At 44.2% G+C, this 22,778-nt stretch overlaps 1 protein-coding gene across 1 annotated transcript; it reads right to left on the reverse strand.

Moving 5' to 3' along the window:
* Positions 1-4,164: 4,164 nt before the first annotated feature.
* LOC132777971 (eukaryotic translation initiation factor 3 subunit C) lies at positions 4,165-22,765 on the reverse strand. Its single transcript, XM_060780549.2, has 21 exons — positions 22,656-22,765; positions 19,213-19,353; positions 18,556-18,621; positions 18,215-18,404; positions 17,675-17,800; positions 17,414-17,468; positions 17,205-17,317; positions 16,985-17,112; positions 16,553-16,709; positions 16,325-16,428; positions 15,564-15,705; positions 15,068-15,193; positions 13,534-13,627; positions 13,071-13,258; positions 11,713-11,937; positions 10,300-10,663; positions 7,516-7,675; positions 7,097-7,162; positions 6,171-6,258; positions 4,869-5,031; positions 4,165-4,344 (listed from the first exon to the last, which is right to left on the reverse strand). Exons 2-21 carry the CDS (start codon positions 19,311-19,313, stop codon positions 4,259-4,261), a joined length of 2,742 nt encoding a protein of 913 aa, XP_060636532.2. The 5' UTR covers positions 19,314-19,353; positions 22,656-22,765; the 3' UTR covers positions 4,165-4,258.
* Between the last annotated feature and the right edge of the window lie 13 nt (positions 22,766-22,778).

Consider the following 22,778-nt stretch of genomic DNA (forward strand, 5'->3'; position numbering starts at 1 on the left):
CTGTCGACGTTTTGGTCAGCAGTCCTGCTGGCACAAGGGATTTACCCATTGCACAACCGGGGTCTCCTGTTATTTAGATGAAACATACTCATGTGAAATCTTGCTTAGACCTTTTTGCAATACATAGTCAGGATTAATCCCATTTTCTCTCCCCAGACACATCTACATCCTTCATGACTATCTTTGGATTTTGGTGAGATAATTAGAATTTTCTGAGAGCTCTAGTGCTTTTGCTTGAACCACACTTCTGAGATTACTAAGGACCTCAACAGATGTTATGGTTGATAAAACAGTTTCAAACTGCTGTACACAAGTTCAGGGACCATACACACTGTAGAATTATAGCTTGATAGTACTTTAACTACCATAGCTCCATTGTATTGAATCCTGTAATTTGTAGCTTGTCATAGATACAGAATGGGGAATACCTGGCTCAACAGCGGTACGTATGAAAAAGATCTTGACAGCCTTGTGAACAATAAGTTAAATGTGAGCCAACAATGTCATGTGTGGTAACTTTAAACATCAATGGGGTTTTGGCCTGCATAAATAGGAGTCTGGTGTCTAGATCCAGGGAAGTCATTCTACCGCCTTGGTCAGACTACACCTGGAATCACATTGTTTCCAATTCTGGGCACTGCAATTGATGGGAGATGTTGACAAGCTGGAATGTGTCCAGAGGAGGGCGACTAAAATGATCTGGAGAACAAGCCCTATGAGAAATGACTAAAAGGGTCTGGAGAACAAGCCCTATGAGAAATGGCTTAAAGAGCTGGGCATGTTTAGCCTGCAGAAAAGAAGACTGAGAGAAGACATGATGGCAAGATATGAGGGAAGACAAGATATGAGGGGAAGTCATACGGAGGAGGGAGCAAGCTTGTTTTCTGCTGCCCTGGAGACTAGGATGTGGAACAATAACTTCCTAACTGTGAGAGCTGTTTAGCAGTGGAACTTTCTGCCCTGGAGTGTGGTGGAGTCTCCTTCTTTGGAGGCTTTTGAACAGAGGCTGGATGACCATCTGTCAGGGGTGCTTTGAATGCAATTTTCCTGCTTCTTGGCAGAATGGGGTTGGACTGGATGACTCACAAGGTCTCTTCCAACTCTATGATTCTATAGTGCTGATAGAGCTCATAAAACTACAAATCCCAAAATGCCACAGCAGTTAATGTGATGACAACGTAATTCTATACTGTGATACAGCTTGTGTTTATCACTTCCCCCTTAACTCTGTCAAACTTGGCCTAAGCAGTTCTTTATGGAAACAGAACTAAGACAAGACAGTATGAAATGTCTCTCCTAGGAGAGAGCTCTTTCTCTCCCTATCATGTTTTTGCTGCTTGAGTAGGTATGTGAAGTTAATAAATCAGCTCCATTAAAAAGTGCTTGGCTGTCTCTCCTGTAGTAAAGACTTAAGAGCCAAGGAGTTTGCCCTCAGAATTAAAGTCCGCTGGCAATACTCAATGAAGTGCTAAATCTGATTGTGCCCTCCCCTCCATGTGAAGCTGTCTGGTCCAGACTTTACCTTTTAATTTATTTTTAAATTGTGATTTATTTATTGTGTCAGGCAACCGAACAGTTGTATTACATTTTTGACAGAACAAACAAACAAACATACAAACGACACAGAGTTTGCAAGCTTGGTAGTTGATTAAATGTCCTTTGACCAGTATCTGGCCACTTGGAGTGCTTCTGGTGTTGCCGCAAGAAGGTCCTCCATTGTGCATGTAGCAGGGCTCAGGTTGCATTGCAGCAGGTGGTCTGTAGTTTGCTCTTCTCCACACTCGCATGTTGTGGATTCCACTTTGTAGCCCCATTTCTGAAGGTTGGCTCTGCATCTCAGGGTCCCAGAGCACAGTCTGTTCAGCGCCTTCCAAGTCGCCAGGTTTTCTGTGTGCCCAGGGGGGAAGTCCCTCATTGGGTATCAGCCATTGATTGAGCCTGCCACTTTTGGACTCTCGCTTCCTGAGGTGTTCCAGCGAGTCTCTCTGTAGATCTTAGAAAACTATTTCTTGATTTAAGTCGTTAGCGTGCTGGCTGATGCCCAAACAAGGGATGAGCTGGAGATGTCTCTGCCTTGGTCCTTTCACTATTGGCTGCTACTTCCTGGCGGATGTCAGGTGGTGCAATACCGGCTAAGCAGTGTAATTTCTCCAGTAGTGTAGGGCGCAGACACCCCATGATAATGCGGCATGTCTAATTAAGAGCCACATCCACTGTTTTAGTGTGGTGAGATGTATTCCACACTGGGCATGCATACTCAGCAGCAGAGTAGCATAGCGCAAGGGCGGTTGTCTTCACTGTGTTTGGTTGTGATCCCCAGGTTGTGCCAGTCACCTTTCGCATGATATTGTTTCTAGCGCCCACTTTTTGCTTGATATTCAGGCAGTGCTTCTTGTAGGTCAGGGTGTGATAATGCACCCAATCTTGCTTCATACATAAGTCTGCCTCAGCTGTGGGTAGAGGCTTTCACTTCCTAAGGGCGACAATACTGAAGAGGAAATATTATGCAGGTCCTTTTCCTAGTCATCCCATTTGGGCTAATACTAAGGCCCATCTACCTTCTCTTGTTGTGGCGCATTGTCAAGGTTGCCTAAAAGTGTTTTGCAGCTTGAGATTTAAAAAGAGAGAAAGAAATCATGTAGCCGTCCCCATGCTATGTGACCGACACAACCTGTGGCTAAGGCAGGCATGGGCAAACTTTGGCTCTCCAGATACTTTGGACTTCAACTCCCACAATTCCTAACAGCCAGTAAGCTAGCTGGGATTTCTGGGAGTTGAAGTCCAAAACACCTGGAGGGCTGAAGTTTGTCCATACTTGGGCTAGGGCTTCTGGGAGTTGGGAGTCCCAAACATCTGGAGAGCCATAGGTTGTGTGCTATATATATACACACACACACATACTAGTTAAACTTTTCTCAAGGTGATGGGGACACAACTGCCCCCTGAAAGGCACAGGCCAGCTTGTAAGAATGGACCCAGGGCAAGCTGCGCCCCACAAAACCTAGCTGTCCCTCTTCCCCAGCACCTGCTTCGTTCCTTCCTTATTTATTGTGTCAGAAGTGAATTGAGAATACAGTTATAATCTATTAAAAACCCCACAAAGTTGAAAACATGGCATTGTGCTAAATTTCCTTTGACTAGAAGCTGACCACCTGGGAATGGCTCTGGTGATGCTGTGAGGAGGTCCTCCATTGCGCATGTGGAAGGGCTCAGGTTGCATTGCAGTAGGTGGTCTGTGGTTTGCTCTTCTTCACACTTGCATGTCGTGGGCTTCACTTTGTAGCCCTATTTCTTAAGATTAGCTTTGCATCTTGTGGTGTCAGAGCGCAGTCAGTGCCTTCCAAGTCTCCCAGCTTTTTTGTGTCCAGGAGGGAGTCTCTCATTCGGTATCAGCCATGGACTGAGGTTCTGGGGTTTAGCCTGCCACTTTTGGACTCTCGCTTGCTGAGGTGTTCTTGTGTTCTGTTCTCTGTAGATCTCAGGAAGTGACTTCTTGATTTGAGACATTGGCATGCTGGCTGATAACCCAACAGAGGGAGATGTCACTGCCTTGGTCCTTTCATTGTTGGCTGCAACTTCCTGACAGATGTCAGGTAGTGCAATACTGGCTAAACAGTATAATTTCTCTAGTGGTGTGGCGCGTAGACATCCTGTTATAAGCAGCATGTCTCATTAAGAGCCACATGGTTTTAATGTGGTGAGTTGTATTCCACACTGGGCATGCATATTCAGCAACAGAGTAGCAAAGCGCAAGGGCAGATGTCTTCACTGTCTGGTTGTGATCCCCAGGGGATCTGTTTCCTGAGATCTATACAACACTTGCAGGGGCCTGGTGTCTACTTCTTAAGAGACTGAACAACAAGTATCTCCCACCTTCATGGGTGGGAGATCTTCCAGCCTCCACATGTTGCAGAACAACTACTCTTATCAAACCACAAGTGATCAGACTTGATGGGAATGTGAATATCAGCAGCTTCTAGGCAACCACAATTTCTCTAATGCTCTTTTTTGTTGAGGTGTATTCCTTCACTCTTTTCGAAGCTTATGGCAAAAGGCTGATGACTGCAGATTCAGTAAGCCCACTTAGGTCTGCAGCTCTTTCCCCGGTAGATGCATTTGCCTTTCCCAAGCCTCTCCTTGAGCTCCCAAGAATACGACACTCTGTCTCCTTTCAAACCAATACTTTATTTGATGTGTCTGAAACATGGAATTTGGAATACAATATTTGGAATTTCTTTTGTAAGGGGGAGAGGGCATATCAGTAGTTACTTTGTCGTTCTTGCTGCCGATAGCCTCCACGCCGCATGTAGCCGCCTTCATTTTTACGGTAGCCATCCTTTTGATCTGTGAGAGACAGAAGTCTGTGAGTAACATAGCCAACAAAATACACCAGAAATGCATTTTTCTAGGTAGATTATGGGGGAAATAAGATCGGGATGCAGAAAGCAACTGAATGTTGATGCTTCTGCTATAGCAGTTGGTAATCTTTGCAATGAAAGCCACTCTTTTCAGACACTGCAGAAATTGGGGACCGGAAAGGGGATTATCTAATCTTAGGTCGTATGGAGGGAGAAATGTTTGAACTAAAGGAGATTTTAATCCTGCAAATGAAATGAGAAAAGCAGTTTCAACTTCCTGGCAGCTAAAAGCATCATCTGATTAAAGGAAATCGCAGAAAAGATTTTCAGATTGTGCTCCATAAGAAGGACTTTTCCCCATTTTAACAGAAATGTAAACTTATGGATTTATTTTGCAAGCAGCAGCCATACCTGCTTCTCTCCAATTCTGCCCATATATTCTAAACCACTAATGGCAGATGGAAGGGTGCAAAAGGGAGCAAGGAACTGGTATCTGGAGCGGCCACTCACCTCGGAAATAGCCTCCATAGGTGCCTTGTTTCTGGTCAAAGACCCTCTCATTGTTCTCCACAAGGCTGCCCAGCTTCTCAGCCAACTGCAATGCCAGGTTCTGGAGGGAGGTGGGCTCAGTCCGATGCATCACAACAGTCTGGGTTGGCTGGTCTAAGGAAGCCTGGGGAAGAGAGATTGCGAAGATCAGATAAACCCTGCAAGGGAGGCTCAGCTATGCATGTTCCACACCACCCAGAACAAGCCAGCACAACCTGCAGCCCTCTAGGTGTTTGGGACTCTAACTCCCAGAAGCCCTGTCCCATTGTCAGGAATTCCAAAACACCTGGAAGGCCATAGGTTGTGTCAGAAATATTAAAACTTAACTAGGTAAAATGTGAGTCAAGCACTGAAAGGGTTAAATGAATTCAATGACTCAGAAAAAACTGAAGTTCTACATAAGCAGGTGTGCCTGTAGCTTAGTAGCCATCGGTTTGAGGTAAACTTCAGTGGGAGAAAGGTCTGAGTCTGTGAGAAAGCCTCACAGTGCGAGGTAGGCCTCAGTTTGTGAGAGAAGGCCTCTGAGTGTGAGGTAGGCCTCAGTGTGAGGTAGAACTTAGTCTATGAGAAGGTGAGTGTGAGAAGGCCTGATGTGTAAAGCCTCATGTATAAAGCTCCAGTATAAAGGCAGCTGTGTGTAAAGCTACTCTGTGAAGCTCCTGTGTAATTTTGGTGTGAGAGGAGGCTCTGTGAGAACGAAGCTGTTTATCTGCATGAGGAAGAAGCCCAGCATGGAAGCAAAGAAGGAAGCATAAAGGACTTTATTTGTGTTGTGGGAACCTTGTTATTGTAATTAGTGCAACCATATTATTTTACTACAAAGAAAAGCCTCCTATGGAAGAGATAACATTGGTCTGTGTGTTTTTGTTCTTTTTATCACTTGTGGCTACTGGTGCTGGGTCACCCTGCGGCTAATAAGTTACTCTGCTATACATTCATGGGGAGGGTCTTTTGTTAACAAGCCCACTCACCCAACAGGTCTGACCTAGAAGAACAAAATCTCTTCTTTTACTCATGCTAAAAACTCTCTGAACATTTTCTTAAAATATTTAATCAAACTCAAGTCTCCCTAACCTTTCTACTGACCATTTGTTCTGAAGCTTCAAAAACAAAATAGTGATGATGAAATTTATTTTTTCATTAGTCTGTGCAAGGACTGACCCATTTTCTCTTACTGTTCCACCTCCCCTCCCTAGAAACCAATGTCCACATATCTATACCTTCATTACCCTGCACTGCGTCTTGCACAAAAGGGCCTCTTACCATCAACTCTTCATTGATGATCATTTTGCTAATGATACTGTGCACTGTGGGTAGGTCCAGCTCAAACATATCAGACAGAATCTCCATGCTGGGAAGAGAAAAAGATTTTTAGGGGAGGAGAGAATAGGGAACAGTGAAGGTGAAATACAGGCATCGCAGATTGGCAGATTAGCAGTCATTATATACAAAATCCACTGGAGGAGTGGTAGTACAAGAAGAGCTCTGCATTTAGCACAGCAAATGAATTTGCTGAATAAAACATTCATGCCGGATGATTGTAGAGAGGAAGAAACCCATGGTTCATCCACTCTTAGGTACTTGCAGCCATTCATACTTTGTTCATAAAACTGTATCTTATACATTAAATAGAATTATTTATTTATTGTCGAAGGCTTTCATGGCTGGAATCACTGGGTTGCTGTAGGTTTTTTCGGGCTATATGGCCATGTTCTAGAGGCATTCTCTCCTGACGTTTCGCCTGCATCTATGGCAAGCATCCTCAGAGGTAGTGAGGTCTCAGAAGTAGCGACCTCACTACCTCTAAGGATGCTTGCCATAGATGCAGGTGAAACGTCAGGAGAGAATGCCTCTAGAACATGGCCATATAGCCTGAAAAAACCTACAACCCATTTATTTATTTGAGAATTTTCTAGCCCGCCTTTCTCAACCCCTTCGAAGGTGACTCAAAGTGGCTTACAAATTGGCAGCAGTTCAATGCCATAACAATCCACAGTATACAATTAATACCTTTAAAACACTATAAAAGCAATATAAAATCAATACAATACAAAAAACCATTAAAAACATAATAACCAATGTATTTCTGTTAATCTCACTTTCCAGTAGAATCATCTAGAAGGCCAGACTAACGAAAGAAACACAAGAATTCAGAGACCAGTCCATTCATCCCACTCTTGGCATATTACCTGATGGAGTCGTAGACACTACTGTAAGTGAAGAGATAGGTTCGGAGAGACTCCTCCTGGATTTTTCTGTTGGGAGAAAACAAGGGATGGATTTAGAGGCTGGAGGGCCACAAGAGTCAGGTACACAGCCCTGATTAGCCCTTCTATTCTCCCACAAATCAAACTCTGTGCCAACCAATAGCACACCATCATGTCTGTCACATTCACTTCTCAACTCCTCCAGAACACAGAATTCTGAGTTGGATTATTCAATAATCTGATTCAACAGAAGGCAGATTCCTATTTTCACAGGCACTGTCCATTTTTCCTTCCTCCATACATCCACTTTTGACCAGTTCCAGCTCCTTGTTTTATAAACAGGACTAAAAGAACTCCTGGTTCCATTACCCCACTCTCCCCTAGTTTCCCTTGTCACTGACCGGACGAGCATGCTGCGCACTTTGTCTGCCTCAGGGAAGAGGTCCCAAACTTTCCCATTCATTTTCTCATTGACAATGAAACGATGACAGGTCTTCCAGTCGCCCATCTTCATCGCCTTGGAAGCTGCGACTACATGCTCCCTCATAGATTCTGGGGGGCCTGAGGTGAGGAGAATATGGGAAAAGATATAAAATGGGAGAAGCCATTCTCAATCAAACTGAAAGAAAAGACAGGTGAATTGAACAGCCATTAAACTTTCCCCGAAAAAAGACAGAGAACTGAATCTTCATAGCATTGGAAGAGATCACAAAGGACATCCACCTCAATCCTGTTTTGCCATGCAAGAATATACCATCAAAACACTCTCAACAGATGGTCATTTAGCCCTGGTTTGAAAAACCCAACAGGAAGGAGGCTCTACCACATCCAAGGCAGCATATTCCATTAGTATACTAGAATATTCTTCCTATTGTTTAGGGCAGTGGTTCCCAACCTTTTTTGACCAAGGACCACTTGAGCAGTGAACACTCTCCAACATTAGTATCAAAAAGAGTTACGAATCAGTTTTTGGTCAACTTTAGATTTGGGGTGCTGATTCAGAAAATTACATTGTTTCTGATACAGAACATATGCCATCCAGTAGTCATCATCTGCTCGCCCACAGAAAACCATATTTAATAAGCCTTGGCACTATAAACGGATTTCGTGAGACCAGGCACTCTCGTTGCATCAGTGTAATAACAATGAGGCTGCAGGCCATATTTCAGTTCTTGTGGACCACTGGTAGTCCATGGATCACAAGTTGGGAACTAATGGTTATGGGCATTTATTATAAAACATATCTAGATAAATGATAGCGAGCTTTAAGTATATAGGATAGGACCTTCCTGATCAGGAAAAACGTGGATAGTTAACATACGAAGAGATTATCTATGAAACCCCAATAATCCTTGAAGTTGCAGATGGCAGAGAAATATCTCAGTGGGATTTCTGTTTAGGCAGTGAGGCTTCAGTGCCTGCCTCTCACGCAACTTGCAGAATTAGGCAAATGAATTAAGTGGCTAAAATTACATAATTCAAACTGTGACGCAGAAAACTAGGCAAGCCTGGATAGAGCCAGCCAATCACAGTCCATGGAGTGCTGTGAAGGTGGGCCATGGAGAGACAGACATAAAGGCTCCATAAGAGAATGTAGATAGGGCCAGTTAGGAACTGAGAAATGGTGGCGTTTCCATATAGAAAATGGGGAAGCTGAGAGAAAGAAACAATTCGGGTAAGTGCTCTGTGTTGGAAAACTGAGGAGATAAAACATAGGTAAAGGTTTCCCTTGACATTAAGTCTAGTCACAGGGAGCACACCACCCCCCTGTTGTGCCAGCTCCACTGGCTGCCGGTGCAGTTCCGAGCACAATTCAAGGTGCTGGTTTTGACCTATAAAACCCTGTACGGTTCTGGTCCAGTGTATCTGTCCGAACGTATCTCCCTTTACGTCCCACCCCGGAGTTTGAGATCAGCTGGGGAGGCACTGCTCTCGACCCCACCACTGTCACAAGTGAGGCTGGTGGGGACGAGGAGCAGGGCCTTCTCAGTGGTGGCCCCTCACCTGTGGAACTCACTCCCGGGGGAAATCAGGACATCATCATCCCTCCTCTCCTTCAGGAGGAGGGTGAAGATGTGGCTTTGGGACCAGGCCTTCGGGCAATCTGGCAATTAAATCAGATGAATACGACCAGCAGGATGGAAGAAGTGGAATTGAGAATGAGATCTATGAGTTAGTGAACGCTGACCTTGTGGGGGGATGAATTGGGTTTGTATGGTTTTTTATTGATTTTATTGATTTTATTGATATTATGTATGAATTGTTAACTATGAATTTGTAATAATTTTGTATTGATGGTTTTGTGACGCGGGCATCAAATGGTGCCTCGCTTTTGTAAGCCGCCCTGAGTCCCCCCCGGGGTGAGAAGGGCGGGGTATAAGAATCTGTAATAATAATAATATATCACGTCCAGCTCTGGGGGGTGGTGCTCATTTCCATTTCTAAGCCTAAGTCCATAGACGCTTCCAAGGTCATGTGGCCAGCATGACTGCACGGAGCACCATTACCTTCCCACTGGAGTGATACCTACTGAGCTACCCACATTTGCATGTTTTCAAATTGCTAGGCTGACAGAAGCTGGGGCTAACAGCAGGAGCTCATCCCACTCCCCAGATTCAAACTGCCGACCTTTCAGTCAGCAAGTTCAGCAGCTCAACGGGGACTAAACACACTGTATATGAAAACAACATAACATCATTTTTTAGTAATTAATAATTAAAAATTAACAAGGACAGGGCACACACTACCATAAAGAACTCAACAAATATATCCACTTATCCAGAAATGAGAATATGAGACCTAGGAAGGGAATTTGCAATTAAAAGGGCAAAGTAAGTAAGAAATAGGAGTCCTGGGGTTGTGCAGCCAACCTGGACAGGGTTGCCATCACACAAAAATATTACAGAACTGAGCGAGCTGTTCTGTCATCACAAGTACACACTGCTCTGGAGATGTCTTACAGAATTCCTAGGACCACTTTGACACTCTGGCTCTTGATATGAAGTCAGTCCGCCTATTGTGTCACTATAGGAACATGGCAGTACAGCAGCCTTCTCTAACATGCCATTTTCTAGCCAACTTAAATTGCAACCTTATCACCCCCAGACAGCATGTGTCCTGGTTGGGAAATAATGGCCAGAAATGGAAATCATGGATAAAAACAGCCTCATTCCAGGACTGCTCACCAAGGAGAGGCTGGCGTTCGCCCACACGCAGCTGGTGGTGGAACTGCTTGCTGATCATGCGCCGCCGGGCATCAAACTCATGGGCAGCCATGTAGGGGATCTCAAGAAGCATAGCTGATACCAGGTAGACACACTCCAGGAGCTCCAGGTTGATGTGCATGTGGAAGGGGACCTGGCGTCGCTTCTCAATCTTCTCCTGCTCCTGGTTGCGCTCCTGCATGCTACGCATCAGCAGGCCTTGCCCCAACAGCTCCTTGGCTCGCCCGCTCGACTGGATGTCCAACAGTGCATTGTGAGCATCCTTGATCATGCCCTGGCGGAAAGCACAGATCCCCAGCTGCACCATCGTCCGGTTATACAGGATCTGCAAAACACCACGTTTTGTTAAGGGATGTGGGACCTAGTGGTACTACTCCCACCGATGGACAACCTATAATCTACTTTCAACACTTGAAGGCTATAATGGGCAACATCAGATAATCACTTCCACTCCAAACATGTGCTTTTTGCAAGTTTCTTTAGAATTGTTATTTTTAAAGAGCCAATATGGCCAAATTACAGTATAAACTGACCCGAATATAAGCTGAGGCACCTAATTTTACCACAAAAAACTGGGAAAATGTATTGCCTCGAGTATAAGCTGAGGGTGGGAAATGCAGCAGCTACTGGTAAATTTCAAAATAAAAATAGATACCAATAAAATTACATTCATTGAGGCATTAGTAGGTTAGGTGCTTTTGAATACTTATAGAACTCTGTAGTTTAAGATAAGACTGTCCAATTCTGATTAAACCATTATTCTAACCTTCTTCAATGTAAATGTGCTTAGGTATCCTTCCAATAATAACAAAGAGAGTAAAATAATAAATGTAATAAAAATAATAATAAAGTAATGTAAATGTAATAATAATAGAGTAAAATAATTAATTTAATAAAATAATAATAACAGAGTAAAATAATAAATAATCTTACTCGAGCAGAATCCGAGGGGGGCTTTTTCAGCCTAAAAAAAGGGCCTTAAACCATTTACTCTGTTAAACTGTCTGGCAAAGCTTTAATTTCCCACTGTATTCCAGCTTTTTACACTGGTACTTTTTTTTTTCTTAGAAGGCAGCAACTGTGAGCAGCAATGAATGTGTCGCCAGGTAGAACAGAGCATGAAACTAGGAAAGCCCCATTATCAACCACATAGAATGGGCATTACTGGCTATGCACAGCCTCCAATGCAGGACGGCAAGATCTATGTTCTATTACAGATTATAGACCATCATATTCCACTAAGACAATTCGGGATTTCCTGATTCTAAGGAGTCACTTGGAGCCAGTCACCCACTGCTCTATGAGGATTGGTTTTGTTCTACTGTGCCTGAACATCCCTGAACTTCCTTTCTATTCCAGTTCTTGCATTCTAACCTGCACTGGTGGGTCAGCATGCTGGATGTTGTCCTGCAGGTGACTCATGAGCATCAGGTCCCGAGCCTGGTACCAGCGGTCATGCAACGCATGATGATAAATGTGACAGAGGATGGCGCAAGTACGGATTCGATCCGTCCGGTCCTTGGCGTAGATAAACTTGGAAAGGCGTTGCATTAGCACAGCTGAGTCTTCAGCTTCATTCTCAGCCTGGTCTTGTTCCGACTGCAAGGAAATAAGGAATGCAATGTAAAGACACACAACATAAAACAGAATGTATGTGTAGCCTGCAGTAAAGTCTCAAGTCACAAGGTAGCACATTGTCAGAAATATTAAAATTGAACTAGGTATTTTTAATTAGAAAATGTGAGTCAAGCACTTAAAGAGTTAGTAGGCTGAAGACTGTTAAAGTTAGTGGGCCAAAGCTAGTGTCATCCTGAGGAGAGTGAGTAGGCCAAAGCTTGTTAGAGTTAGTGAGCCAAGCTACTGTCGCCTGAGGAGAGCGAGTAGAGCTATTAGAGTTAGTGGACCAAAGCTAGTGTTGTCCTGAGGAGAGTGAGTAGGCCGAAGTTTGTTAGTTAGTAGGCCAAAGCTAGTGTCATCCTGAGGAGTGTGAGGCAAACCTCAGTGTGATAGAAGCCTTGTTTTTAAAGCTACAGTGTAAGAAAGCTGTTGCACGTAAAGCTATAATGTATTTGTTTATTTGTGTTATGGAAACCTAGTTCTTTTAAATAGTGCAACCATATTATTTTACTACAAAGAAAAGCCTCCTATGGAAGAGATAACATTGGTCTGTGAGTTTTTGTTCTTTTTATCACTTTTGGCGCTGGGTCATGCTGCTCCTAATAAGTTACTCTGCTATGCATTTACGGGGAGGGCCTTTTGCTAATAAGCCCATTCGCCAAACACAGATTTCCACAATCTCCCTTGAAACAAAAGCTGCAGCCAGACTGGATGGTCATTTCTTCAAAAAGTCTACAGGTAGCTCCACATACTTCTCCCTATATAAGATCCCAAATCCTATCCCACAGTAGAACCTGTACTTTGCATGCAAATAGCCCCAGGTTCAACGCCTGACATCTTTTATGAGAAGGATCATGAAGCACGCAACTGGGGGGAAAACCTATGTACAGGACCATAGAGAGACAAATTGCCAGTAAGAATAAAACATACTGGACCAGATAGATGGATATAAAGTACAATGCAGATATCTACATGGTCTACCGTCTAGGATGAAGCAATATTTACTCTCCACACAAAGCCCACAGCTGTACATTACAAAGTGAAACTGCCCTGGAAATTTGGTTCCTGCCAAAGGAAAGGGGGAAGGAACGTCACTGCCTCAGAAGGTGATCTACCTTGCTATCTCCTGCTGGACCTTGCTGCCGTTGGTGAGCCTTGTAGTCAAATTTGTAGTAGGTGTGGAGGATGCAGCGCAGGTAGATGCGGCATATCTCTTCTGTGGTTCCTTTGTCCTGAAGGTACGTCTGGACACGTTGTATGATCTTACAGACTCGGCCCTCATCCTTTAGATGGTCCACGTATTCTGGTGGAAATGTAACATAAATTGACAGACATCTGGACATGCAGACATCTGGACATGCAGGGCTGGTGGTTTTCCCTGACTGACACAATTTCTCAGAAAAATCTGCATCTGCTCTAATAGGGGGCTAGACAATAGTCTTATACATCCAAAAATAAAGTATGGAAACATGCATTCAACCCTATGTCAAGTCCCTGAGCAGATGCAGCCTTCAACCAATCCCAGCATCCTTCATCCTTCCTAGACCTCCTCCTTTCCTGTGATGTGTTCACACTCACCTTGGGAATGAGGGTCTGTGTTCTGCATGATCTTGGTGAATTCCTCATCCATTCGCTCCACCAGGGTCAGAATGCAGCCTCGCACACGATAAGGCTGCCAATGTGAACATATAAATGTAAAAATCATTAGCCACATACCAGCTTCACTCAATCTGCTGCCATCTGCGTAACTAGAATACAACTTCCATCACTTATACTCGCTGCAAATGATGGGAACTGATCTGAGAAGTACCATAAAGAAAAATAGCAGTACAGGTGCACTCGCCTCTCCCCACGTTTCTTCATGACCTCACAGGGTGCTTCCAGACAGCAGCAAATCATGAGTTTTAAACAGGGGCAAGAAATCCAGGATTTTAGAAGAGAGACTTCCACATACAGACTTGCTGGTCCCAGGATTTCTGCTTCCATCATCCACAAGCGCGTTTGGTGGGGACGCGAGACAGGGCCTTCTCCGTGGTGGCCCCCCGTCTCTGGAACGCCCTCCTGAAAGATCTCAGACAAGCCCCTACACTGGCAGTCTTCAGAAAGAATTTGAAAACCTGGCTGTTCCAATTTGCCTTTTCAGATTAGGAATCTCCCAGTACCAAATCCCAGAAGCACTTTAGTACCAAAATCACCGCACACTGCACACCGCACTTATATCATAATCCCACACTCCTCCGACACATCAGCACTTTTAACCTTGTACCCCTATTCTGGCCGACTCAGTTTTTAATATTGTCTTATCGTATTGCTATTGTTATTGTTTTTTCTGCTTAACTGTTTTTATTTGCTAGATATTGTATCGTTGTTTTGTGTTGGGCTTCGGCCTATTGTAAGCCGCATCGAATCCTGCGGGAGATGCTAGCGGGGTACAAATAAAGTTATAATATAATAATAATATAATAATCCACACTTGCTGTTTTGCTGCAGGATTTAGAGGCTCCCAAGATGGCCACCGTGGGACTTCCGCCGGAAATTTCATTGCATAAGTTCTGTTTCTAGGTTATATAAGCTGTAGGGCCATCTGTGCAGACAGGATGCTGTTCCTGGGTTATACATGCCTGCTCCTGATTGCTCTTCTTGTGAAAAGATGTAGAACATTGACTAAGGGGGCACAACTTTGTCCTGGCCAGAGAAAATGTGCCCTCTACACATTTCATGAAGTTTCTGGCACACAAACAAAGTTTTCGTGTTCTACTCAATTGTCACCTTCTTTTTAAGAACCGATCAATCAGGAATAAACATCTAAAATCCAGGAACAAACCTAGATAAAAAATCCTGTGATTTCTGATTACAGGGACATACAGACATCAGAAGATGTGGATTTTGGGCTCAGAACCGGGATATTCCCATACCTGAAAATCTCACTTTTTTGCCATTTGTAAAGCTTCCTCCTGTGTTTTGAGGGAACTGTGTCTGACCACCCTCCTGTTTGCTGCGGAAGCTCCTGAGATAAAGGTACTGTTTGGACGGGCCCACAGACTCCTCTGCCCTGGGTCTAGAACACCTGAGGAAGGGAAGGAGGTACAGATGCCTCACCAGCAACACTCACCTGTTCACTGTTTGACAGGTTCTCTGAGTCTTCTGCAATATTCTCTCCAATGAAAATGTTGGGATTAGCAAATAGGATGTCTAGAAGCTCATCAATACAATCCAGGCATTTCTTCCACATTTCTGGCTGTATGTTAGGGCAGAAGAATAGCAAAAAGAAAATCAGTAACTTTCCAGGTGTTATGGGAAGAAACCCACCATTGAAAAAAGATCACAAGTCATATGGGAGTGATCGGAGATCTTTAGTCCTCTACATAATATGATTTCCAAATTCCCAAAATCCCTAACTAGCATGTCAAAATATAATGAATTATATTAACTGCAATTGTAAAAAAACAAAAACAAACCAAAAACCTGACAATCAAAGTTTTCCCATCCCTGCCCTACAACCAACACAAGAAAAAGTGCCGTGTGCTATCCTGAAGGGACCCCGCCCCCCCTCCCCCCTCGGCCAAGACACTGCCACAAGAAATCCTTTTTCCCTCCTAGTTCCTTACCTTCATATATGTAGCCAAGTTGGGGTTATAATCATACAATGAGGCAACAATGTTGAACTTGATCTTCACATCAATAGCAATGCCCAGGTTATTTTCTGCTGCAATTCCAACCAGGAGATGGAAGAGATCAATCTGCGCTGCCCTGTAGAGAAATAAATGAAAGAGAGCTTTAATAATGGGGAAATCATAAGAAATCTCATCAATTCAAACCATTAATTCAACCACATTTTTTTTAGTTTAGACAAAAGGGAAAAGCTCTGACTGATCTAAAGCAAAAGTAAAATCATTCATTAGGAAGATAAGAAGTGAATGCATGAACTTGGGAGGTCACTGAGGCTAGTTTGATTACATTAGACGCAGAGTCAGCGTGATTTAGCCTTGGAAGGCCTGCACATTGTAGTCCTCACTCTAAAATGAAGCTCATTTGTGACTCTGGATTAGTCACTCAGCCATATTTATGATATTGGATTGTTACGAAGATAAACTGGAGAACTTGGGTTCCTTAGGGTGAAAGCAAGATATACAGATAACCAATGTGTAAATGTCCACATGAGGATAAAAAGTTACCAGGAGACTTTTTGGAAGAAAAGGGCAAAACAAAGAATGCCTGTAAATTATTTTCTGTGGCACCTTCTGACATTTGCCTTTTTAAATGGCTGTAGCAACACAAAGGAGTCAACAAGCAAACTGGAATTCTTTGAAGGATAATGACTCATGTGTACCCATCCTTACCCTACTAAATCCCCTCTTGCTGGTCTTACCTATCAGTGCCTTTCTTCCCACGGGCCTGGAGGATCTCATTGAGCTTCTTCACGACTACAGCATGATTGATCTCTGTGCCTTTAGCAAACATTTTTGGCTTTTCCTGTGGAAGCAGAAACTAAATAAGCTCAAGCTATACATGGGCAAAGAAGAGCAAAAAAAAAGTGCTAAAATCTTCGTGTTCATTCACTTTGATTGCCAGGGCAGAGAGTAAGAACCCAGCTCACCTTGATCAATGGGACACCCCCCTTGACCTTCTCCCACTCGCCGCCCTCATTGTCATCCTCATCGTCTTCATATTTCTTGGATTTGCGGTCCTGCTTTTTCTTGGCCTTCTCTTCCCTTTTTTTCTCCAAAACTTTTTTGTCCTCCTCAGTGCCAGTTCTGTTTAAGAAAGAACATAGATATGAGAAGAAGAGGAAGACACCATTCCACCATGCTTGGCCCTGGAAGAAGATGAAAGGCCTCCCTCCCTCCATCTCAACTGCCCTGGCCTTGGAGGGAGAAGAAGGACAGTATTTGCTATATTTAATCTCCTTCAACATTGACCTACCAGCCCAAGAAATGAGGATCAATCACACAGAGATAAGGCATATTGCATCAATACGAGTGCTTCCCAACCTGTCAACAGAGGCTGTTCCCTTTATCCCCTAGCTTACTTTTTAAGGAATTTGGAAGCCAGGGAGGTGTATTTGCCCTCATCTTCATCTGACTCGGAGTCTGTTTCTGAATCTGATGACCCCCAGTCTTCTTCATCATCGGAGTCCTCCTCATCCTCATCTTCATCCTGTCAGGGACAAAGAAAACATACGCAATAGCAAGCTACATGACAAGAAAGGAGCCAATAGTGCAAAACACTCTTCTTCCCAGAATTCTCACCTCCATCTTTTTGAGGATCTTTCCACGGCCCTCACCAGCTCCCTCTTTCTTCTTCAGGAAAGCTGCTGCACTCATTCCCTCATCATCATCATCACCATCTGAAGAGGATGATCCTGAAATCAAGGTGGATTGAGGGAAAAAATAATTGAGGGAATAGAATAAATAACAAGAGAGTTTAGCTAGAAGGGAAAGCCTTCATCGTCACTCACCCTCTGAATCATCACTTTTCTTGTCCTCATCTTCATCAGCTGACTGCTCAGGGTTCTGAAGAAGGAAGGCAAAGACAGATGTTTCAATTCTTTCACAAACTGGCATCTTCATACCTCTTTTTGGTTTCGATCTTCAGCTTTAACTCAGTGGGCAAATCCACAAAACTTCTTAATGACTCCCAAGAACTTAGATCACATCCCCAGGTGAAAGATAATTCTTAGCTGCCTCCCGACTGTGCTCTATGCATAATATATCAATACCTGGCGGTAAGATGTGATCTGTGTCTCATAATCCCGGTTGTACTTTCGGATCTTCTGGCGGAGAGTGCTCAGTGCTTTAGCATTATTCTTGTTCATTTTCTTCTTGCCTTCTTTGTCCTCCCATAACTATAAAAAAGGGAGAGTGAGGAAATCAAAATTAAAAACAACGCATGGCCACCTCTCCCTTAAATAAAATGTATGTTTGTCCTCCATCTCTGTGAGGTGACATGAGGAAAGTGTGGCCTGGAGACCTCCAAGCCTGTTTTACTCCTCATGCTTCCTAGAATTGAGATCCCAGATCTACCCAAATTCATTTTCTGAGATGACAATCGCCCCTCAACATTGTTGGGATTGGTGTTATGCCTCAAATCCCAAAATCACCTAAAGGAACTGAAATGACTTGATGCCACTCCCAGCATCAAAATCGTTTCTCATCTCTTCTGCAGTTTCTCAGCCATGTGACACAGAATGGCCACTTTGTACCCTGGTTTATCCATTAGGATCCAAAAACCCCTGGCGGCCACCTCCACCATCAAATACCTCATTGAGGTAATCTTCCAGGTCTGCCAGGATGCGAATGTAGAAGTGGGGTACCCCCTCCTTGTCAACAATGCTCTTAGCTTTCCCATAAGCCTTGCCCAGCAATTCAAACTCCTCCAGGCATTTGGTGACATCCCGGATCTTCATGGCATTCCGAATTGTTTTGATCAAGTTGGTAAGCTCCTCAAATCTGGCACACACAAAAAAGGAGGAGGAGGAAGGTTAAACCTTGGAATGGAAGAAATACAACTGGGATGGCCAAAAGCAAAGGAAGAGACAAGCCAAAGGAAAGCAGTTGCCCAGTCCTCTAGTAACTGAAGCTAAGCAACCCTCATCTTCACCTTTTGTCCTTTGCACTGCGCACAATTCTCTTCGTATCTTCTTCATCTTCACTCAACAGCAGAGGCCTACAAGGAAAGCAAAAGAGATTAAGATTTCCTACAGGTTTCTTTTGCTGACACCCACCTTTGACAATTCTCCAGGCTAGTACTAGAAAAAAAAAAGGGGGGGGGGAATCAAGACACAGTGAATGTTTTGTTTTTAAAGAAGTAGAAGTTGAAAGAAAACTGAGGAAAGTCATTTGTTAAACAGAGACAAACACCAGTTGGAGAATTCAGCACAGTGATGCATAGGGTTCTGGTACTAGGACCCCTTTTATACTGCCAGATAAAATCCATATTATCTGCTTTGAACTGGATTATATGGCAGTGCAGACTCATAATCCAGTTCAAAGCACATAATGTGGAGGATCTGCTTTGTTAATCTGGATTATATGGCAGTGTAGAAGGGGCCTAGAATGGTGTGGGCACTGTGGACAAAACTAATAAGCAAAAATGATAAAATAAGGTCCGTAATTTCCATTTCTGAATTTTAAATGTGAAATGACACTGTACATTCCTCTACAAATACCAAGTCACTTCCATGGAGACCTTGTTATTTTCTTTCCTTCCTAAATCCCCCCCCACCCCCACCCCACCCCGCTCCCCGGCAATACTTACTGTTTCCCAAAGTTGCCTCCAACAGGCTTTGCTACTAGTTCATCCCCGGAGAGTGATGATTCTGACTCACTGTCTGAGCCAGTTGTAAAGAAACGTGACATTGTAGTGGCTGTTCTTGTTACTTATCAGCCACTCTTGAACCTGGAAGGCAAGGGGGGAAATAAGTTCTTCAGCAAATTTAATGACAATTTCATATATTTGAAAACTCATGTTTTCACACCAGTAATTATGTATGCTCTGTCATCAGCCCTTATGTCTGTATGTATGTACTTGTTGGCACTGAATATTTGCCTTTTATGTTGTTAGCCACTCTGAGTCCCGTATTGGGAAATGGGGTGGGATATAACTTTTCATTACCTCATGGACCAGCCCACGCCAGAGCTCCTTGTTGGCCGTGGCCACCCCAGCTCCTTCAAAGTCAAGCCAGTCACTTCAAGAATACCACCCATCCACCTTGCCCTTGGTCAGCGCCTCTTCCTTTTTTCTTCCATTTCCCCCAGCATCATTATCTTATCCAAGCTTTCCTGTCTTCTCATTATGTAGTCAAAGTACTTCATTTTTGTCTCTAATATCCTTCCCTCCAGTGCAGTGGTTCTCAACCTGGGGTCCCCAGATGCTTTTGGCCAACAACTCCCAGAAATCCCAGCCAGTTTACCAGCTGTTAGGATTTCTGGGAGTTGAAGGCCAAAAACATCTGGGGACCCCAGGTTGAGAACCACTGCTCCAGTGGACAGTCGGGCTATATTTCCTGAAGTATGGACTAATTTGATCTTTTTGCGGTCCAAGCCACTCTCAGAATTTTTCTCCAACACCACAGTTCAAAAAAGTCTATCTTCCTTCACTCAGCCTTCCTTATGGTCCAGTTCTCACATCCATAGGTTACTTCCAGGAATACCATCACTTTAACGATTCGGATCTTTATTGCCAGTGTGATGTCTCTACTCTTCATTATTTATTCATAATAATAATAATAATAATAATAATAATAAATGTGTTGTGGGATGTGCCACAAAAACAAAAAAAATCATCATCATCATCATTTAATAACTTATTAATCGCCCTCCAGGCGATTTACAGCTAAATTATAAAAGATAAAATACATACATATAAAAATTAAAAATTAACATAGATCGAATGCTCTAGTAAAAAGCCAGGTCTTAAGTGCGAGAGTAAAAGGCCCTAAGTCACGCATGGCTCTCATGAAGGGCGGCAAGGAATTCCACAACGCAGGGGCAGAAATAGAAAAAGCCCTGCGTCTGGTCCTTTCCAAGTGCACTTCTCTATTATTATTATTATTATTATTATTATTATTATTATTATTATTATTATATTTGTACCCCGCTAGCATCTCCCGAAGGACTCGATGCGGCTTACATAGGCCAAGGCCTCAAAACACCATACAACAATACAATACCTAAAGCAAATTAAAAACAGTTAAGCAGTATAACAACAAACATAAACAGTACATCAAGACACTATAAAACTGGGCCGGGCCAGAGTAATGGGTACAAGATTAAAAGTGCTGATGTGGCAGGAGGTATGTAGGATTATAAAGTAAGTGCAGTGTGCGGTGTGCAGCAGTCTTAGTTCTACTAAAGTGCTTCTAGGACTTGGTATTGGAGATTTCTAATCTGAGAAGGCACATCGGAACAGCCAAGTCTACAAGTTCTTTCTGAAGACTGCCAGTGCAGGGGCCTGTCTAAGATCTTTTGGGAGGGCGTTCCAGAGTCGGGGGGCCACCACAGAAAAGGCCCTGTCTCGAGTCCCCACCAAACGCGCTTGTGACGCAGGCGGGATCACTTCTCTAGGACCCAGTATATGGAGTAAGTCACGTTGGGCTGGTCGTTGCGACCTCCGATGATGGGAGAAGGAGAGGCAGTCCCTAAGGCACGATGGACCCTGGCCGTAAAGAGTTTTAAAGGTCAGAACTAGCATCTTATACAGGCCACGGTACTCAGTTGGAAGCCAATGTAAATGTTGCAGCACTGGTGTTATATGGCATTTCATGGGCATTCCTGTGAGTAACCTGGCTGCCGCATTCTGAACAATACGAAGCTTTCGGGTCATAGACGTCGGAAGGCCCACATACAGGGCGTTGCTATAGTCCAGCCTAGACGTGACCGTGGCATGGATGACAGTTGCCAGAGCCTCGTCAGATAGGGGTTGCCCTTGAAGACTGTTCGAAAACTTCAACTAGTCCAGCGAGCAGCAGCCAGACTGCTCACCAGAGCAACATACAGGGAGCACACCACTCCCCTGTTGTGCCAGCTCCACTGGCTGCCGGTTCAGTTCCGAGCACAATTCAAGGTGCTGGTTTTGACCTACAAAACCCTGTACGGTTCCGGTCCAGTGTATCTGTCCGAACGTATCTCCCTCTACGTCCCACCCCGGAGTTTGAGATCACCTGGGGAGGCCCTGCTCTCAACCCCACCACTGTCACAAGTGAGGCTGGTGGGGGCGAGGAGCAGGGCTTTCTCAGTGGTGGCCCCTCACCTGTGGAACTCACTCCTGGGGGAAATCAGGGCATCATCATCCCTCCTCTCCTTCAGGAGGAGGGTGAAGACGTGGCTATGGGACCAGGCCTTTGGGCAATCAAATAAGACAATCAGACGAGTAAGACCAGCAGGATTGAAGAAGTGGAATTGAAAATGAGAACTATGAGTTAGCAAACACTGACCGTGTAGGAGGAGGAATTGGGTTTGTATTGATTTTATTGATATAATGCATGAATTGTTGTTAACTGTGAGTCTGATATAATTTTGTGTTGATTGTTCTGTGTTGCAGGCATCAAATTGTGCCTTGCTTCAGTAAGCCGCCCTGAGTCCCCTTCGGGGTGTGAAGGGCGGTGTATAAGAACCCGAAATAAATAGATAAGGTGCTAGTTGCCTCGCTTGTGATAGATGGAAAAAGGCCTGTTTGCTGGCAGCAGCGACCTGAGCTTCCATTGTCAGCTGTGAATCCAGGATGACACCTAAGCTGGGCAGTTTAATATTTTTTCCTAAGTTTTTATGATAGAACCAATTAGGAAATGATGTTTACAACCCAGGAGCAAAAGCTGTGTTACATAGTATACATCAGGCCTGGGCAGACTTGGGCCTTCCAGGTGTTTTGGACTTCAACTCCCACCATTCCTAACAGCCTCAGGCCCTTTCCTTTCCCCCCTTAAGACGCTTAAGGCTGAGGGGGAAAAGGAAGGGGCCTGAGGCTGTTAGGAATGGTGGGAGTTGAAGTCCAAAACACCTGGAAGGCCCAAGTCTGCCCAAGGCCTGGTTGAGAAGGAAGGCAGGAGAAGGAGGGCATGCCTGATGCAACCTGGCTGAAACAAGTCTGGCCACTGAAGAGTTTCAAGTCCAAAGTAAGCAATCAATCGTCCTAATCCCCCGTCTGTGATGACCACAACCCCTTGGTCTCCTCTTCCCTCAATTTCCCCTCATTAACTGTACCTTTTCCACGCGCTCAACCCGGCTGGGCCTACAAAACAGACGAGGGAAAAAAAATTCCCACTGCGCATGCGCACAACGTTCCACCACTCACGCGCCTGCCGCCCCAATAGCCGCCACTCTTTC

This window comes from Anolis sagrei, chromosome 6, assembly GCF_037176765.1.
Source record: "Anolis sagrei isolate rAnoSag1 chromosome 6, rAnoSag1.mat, whole genome shotgun sequence".
Taxonomy (NCBI): domain Eukaryota; kingdom Metazoa; phylum Chordata; class Lepidosauria; order Squamata; family Dactyloidae; genus Anolis; species Anolis sagrei.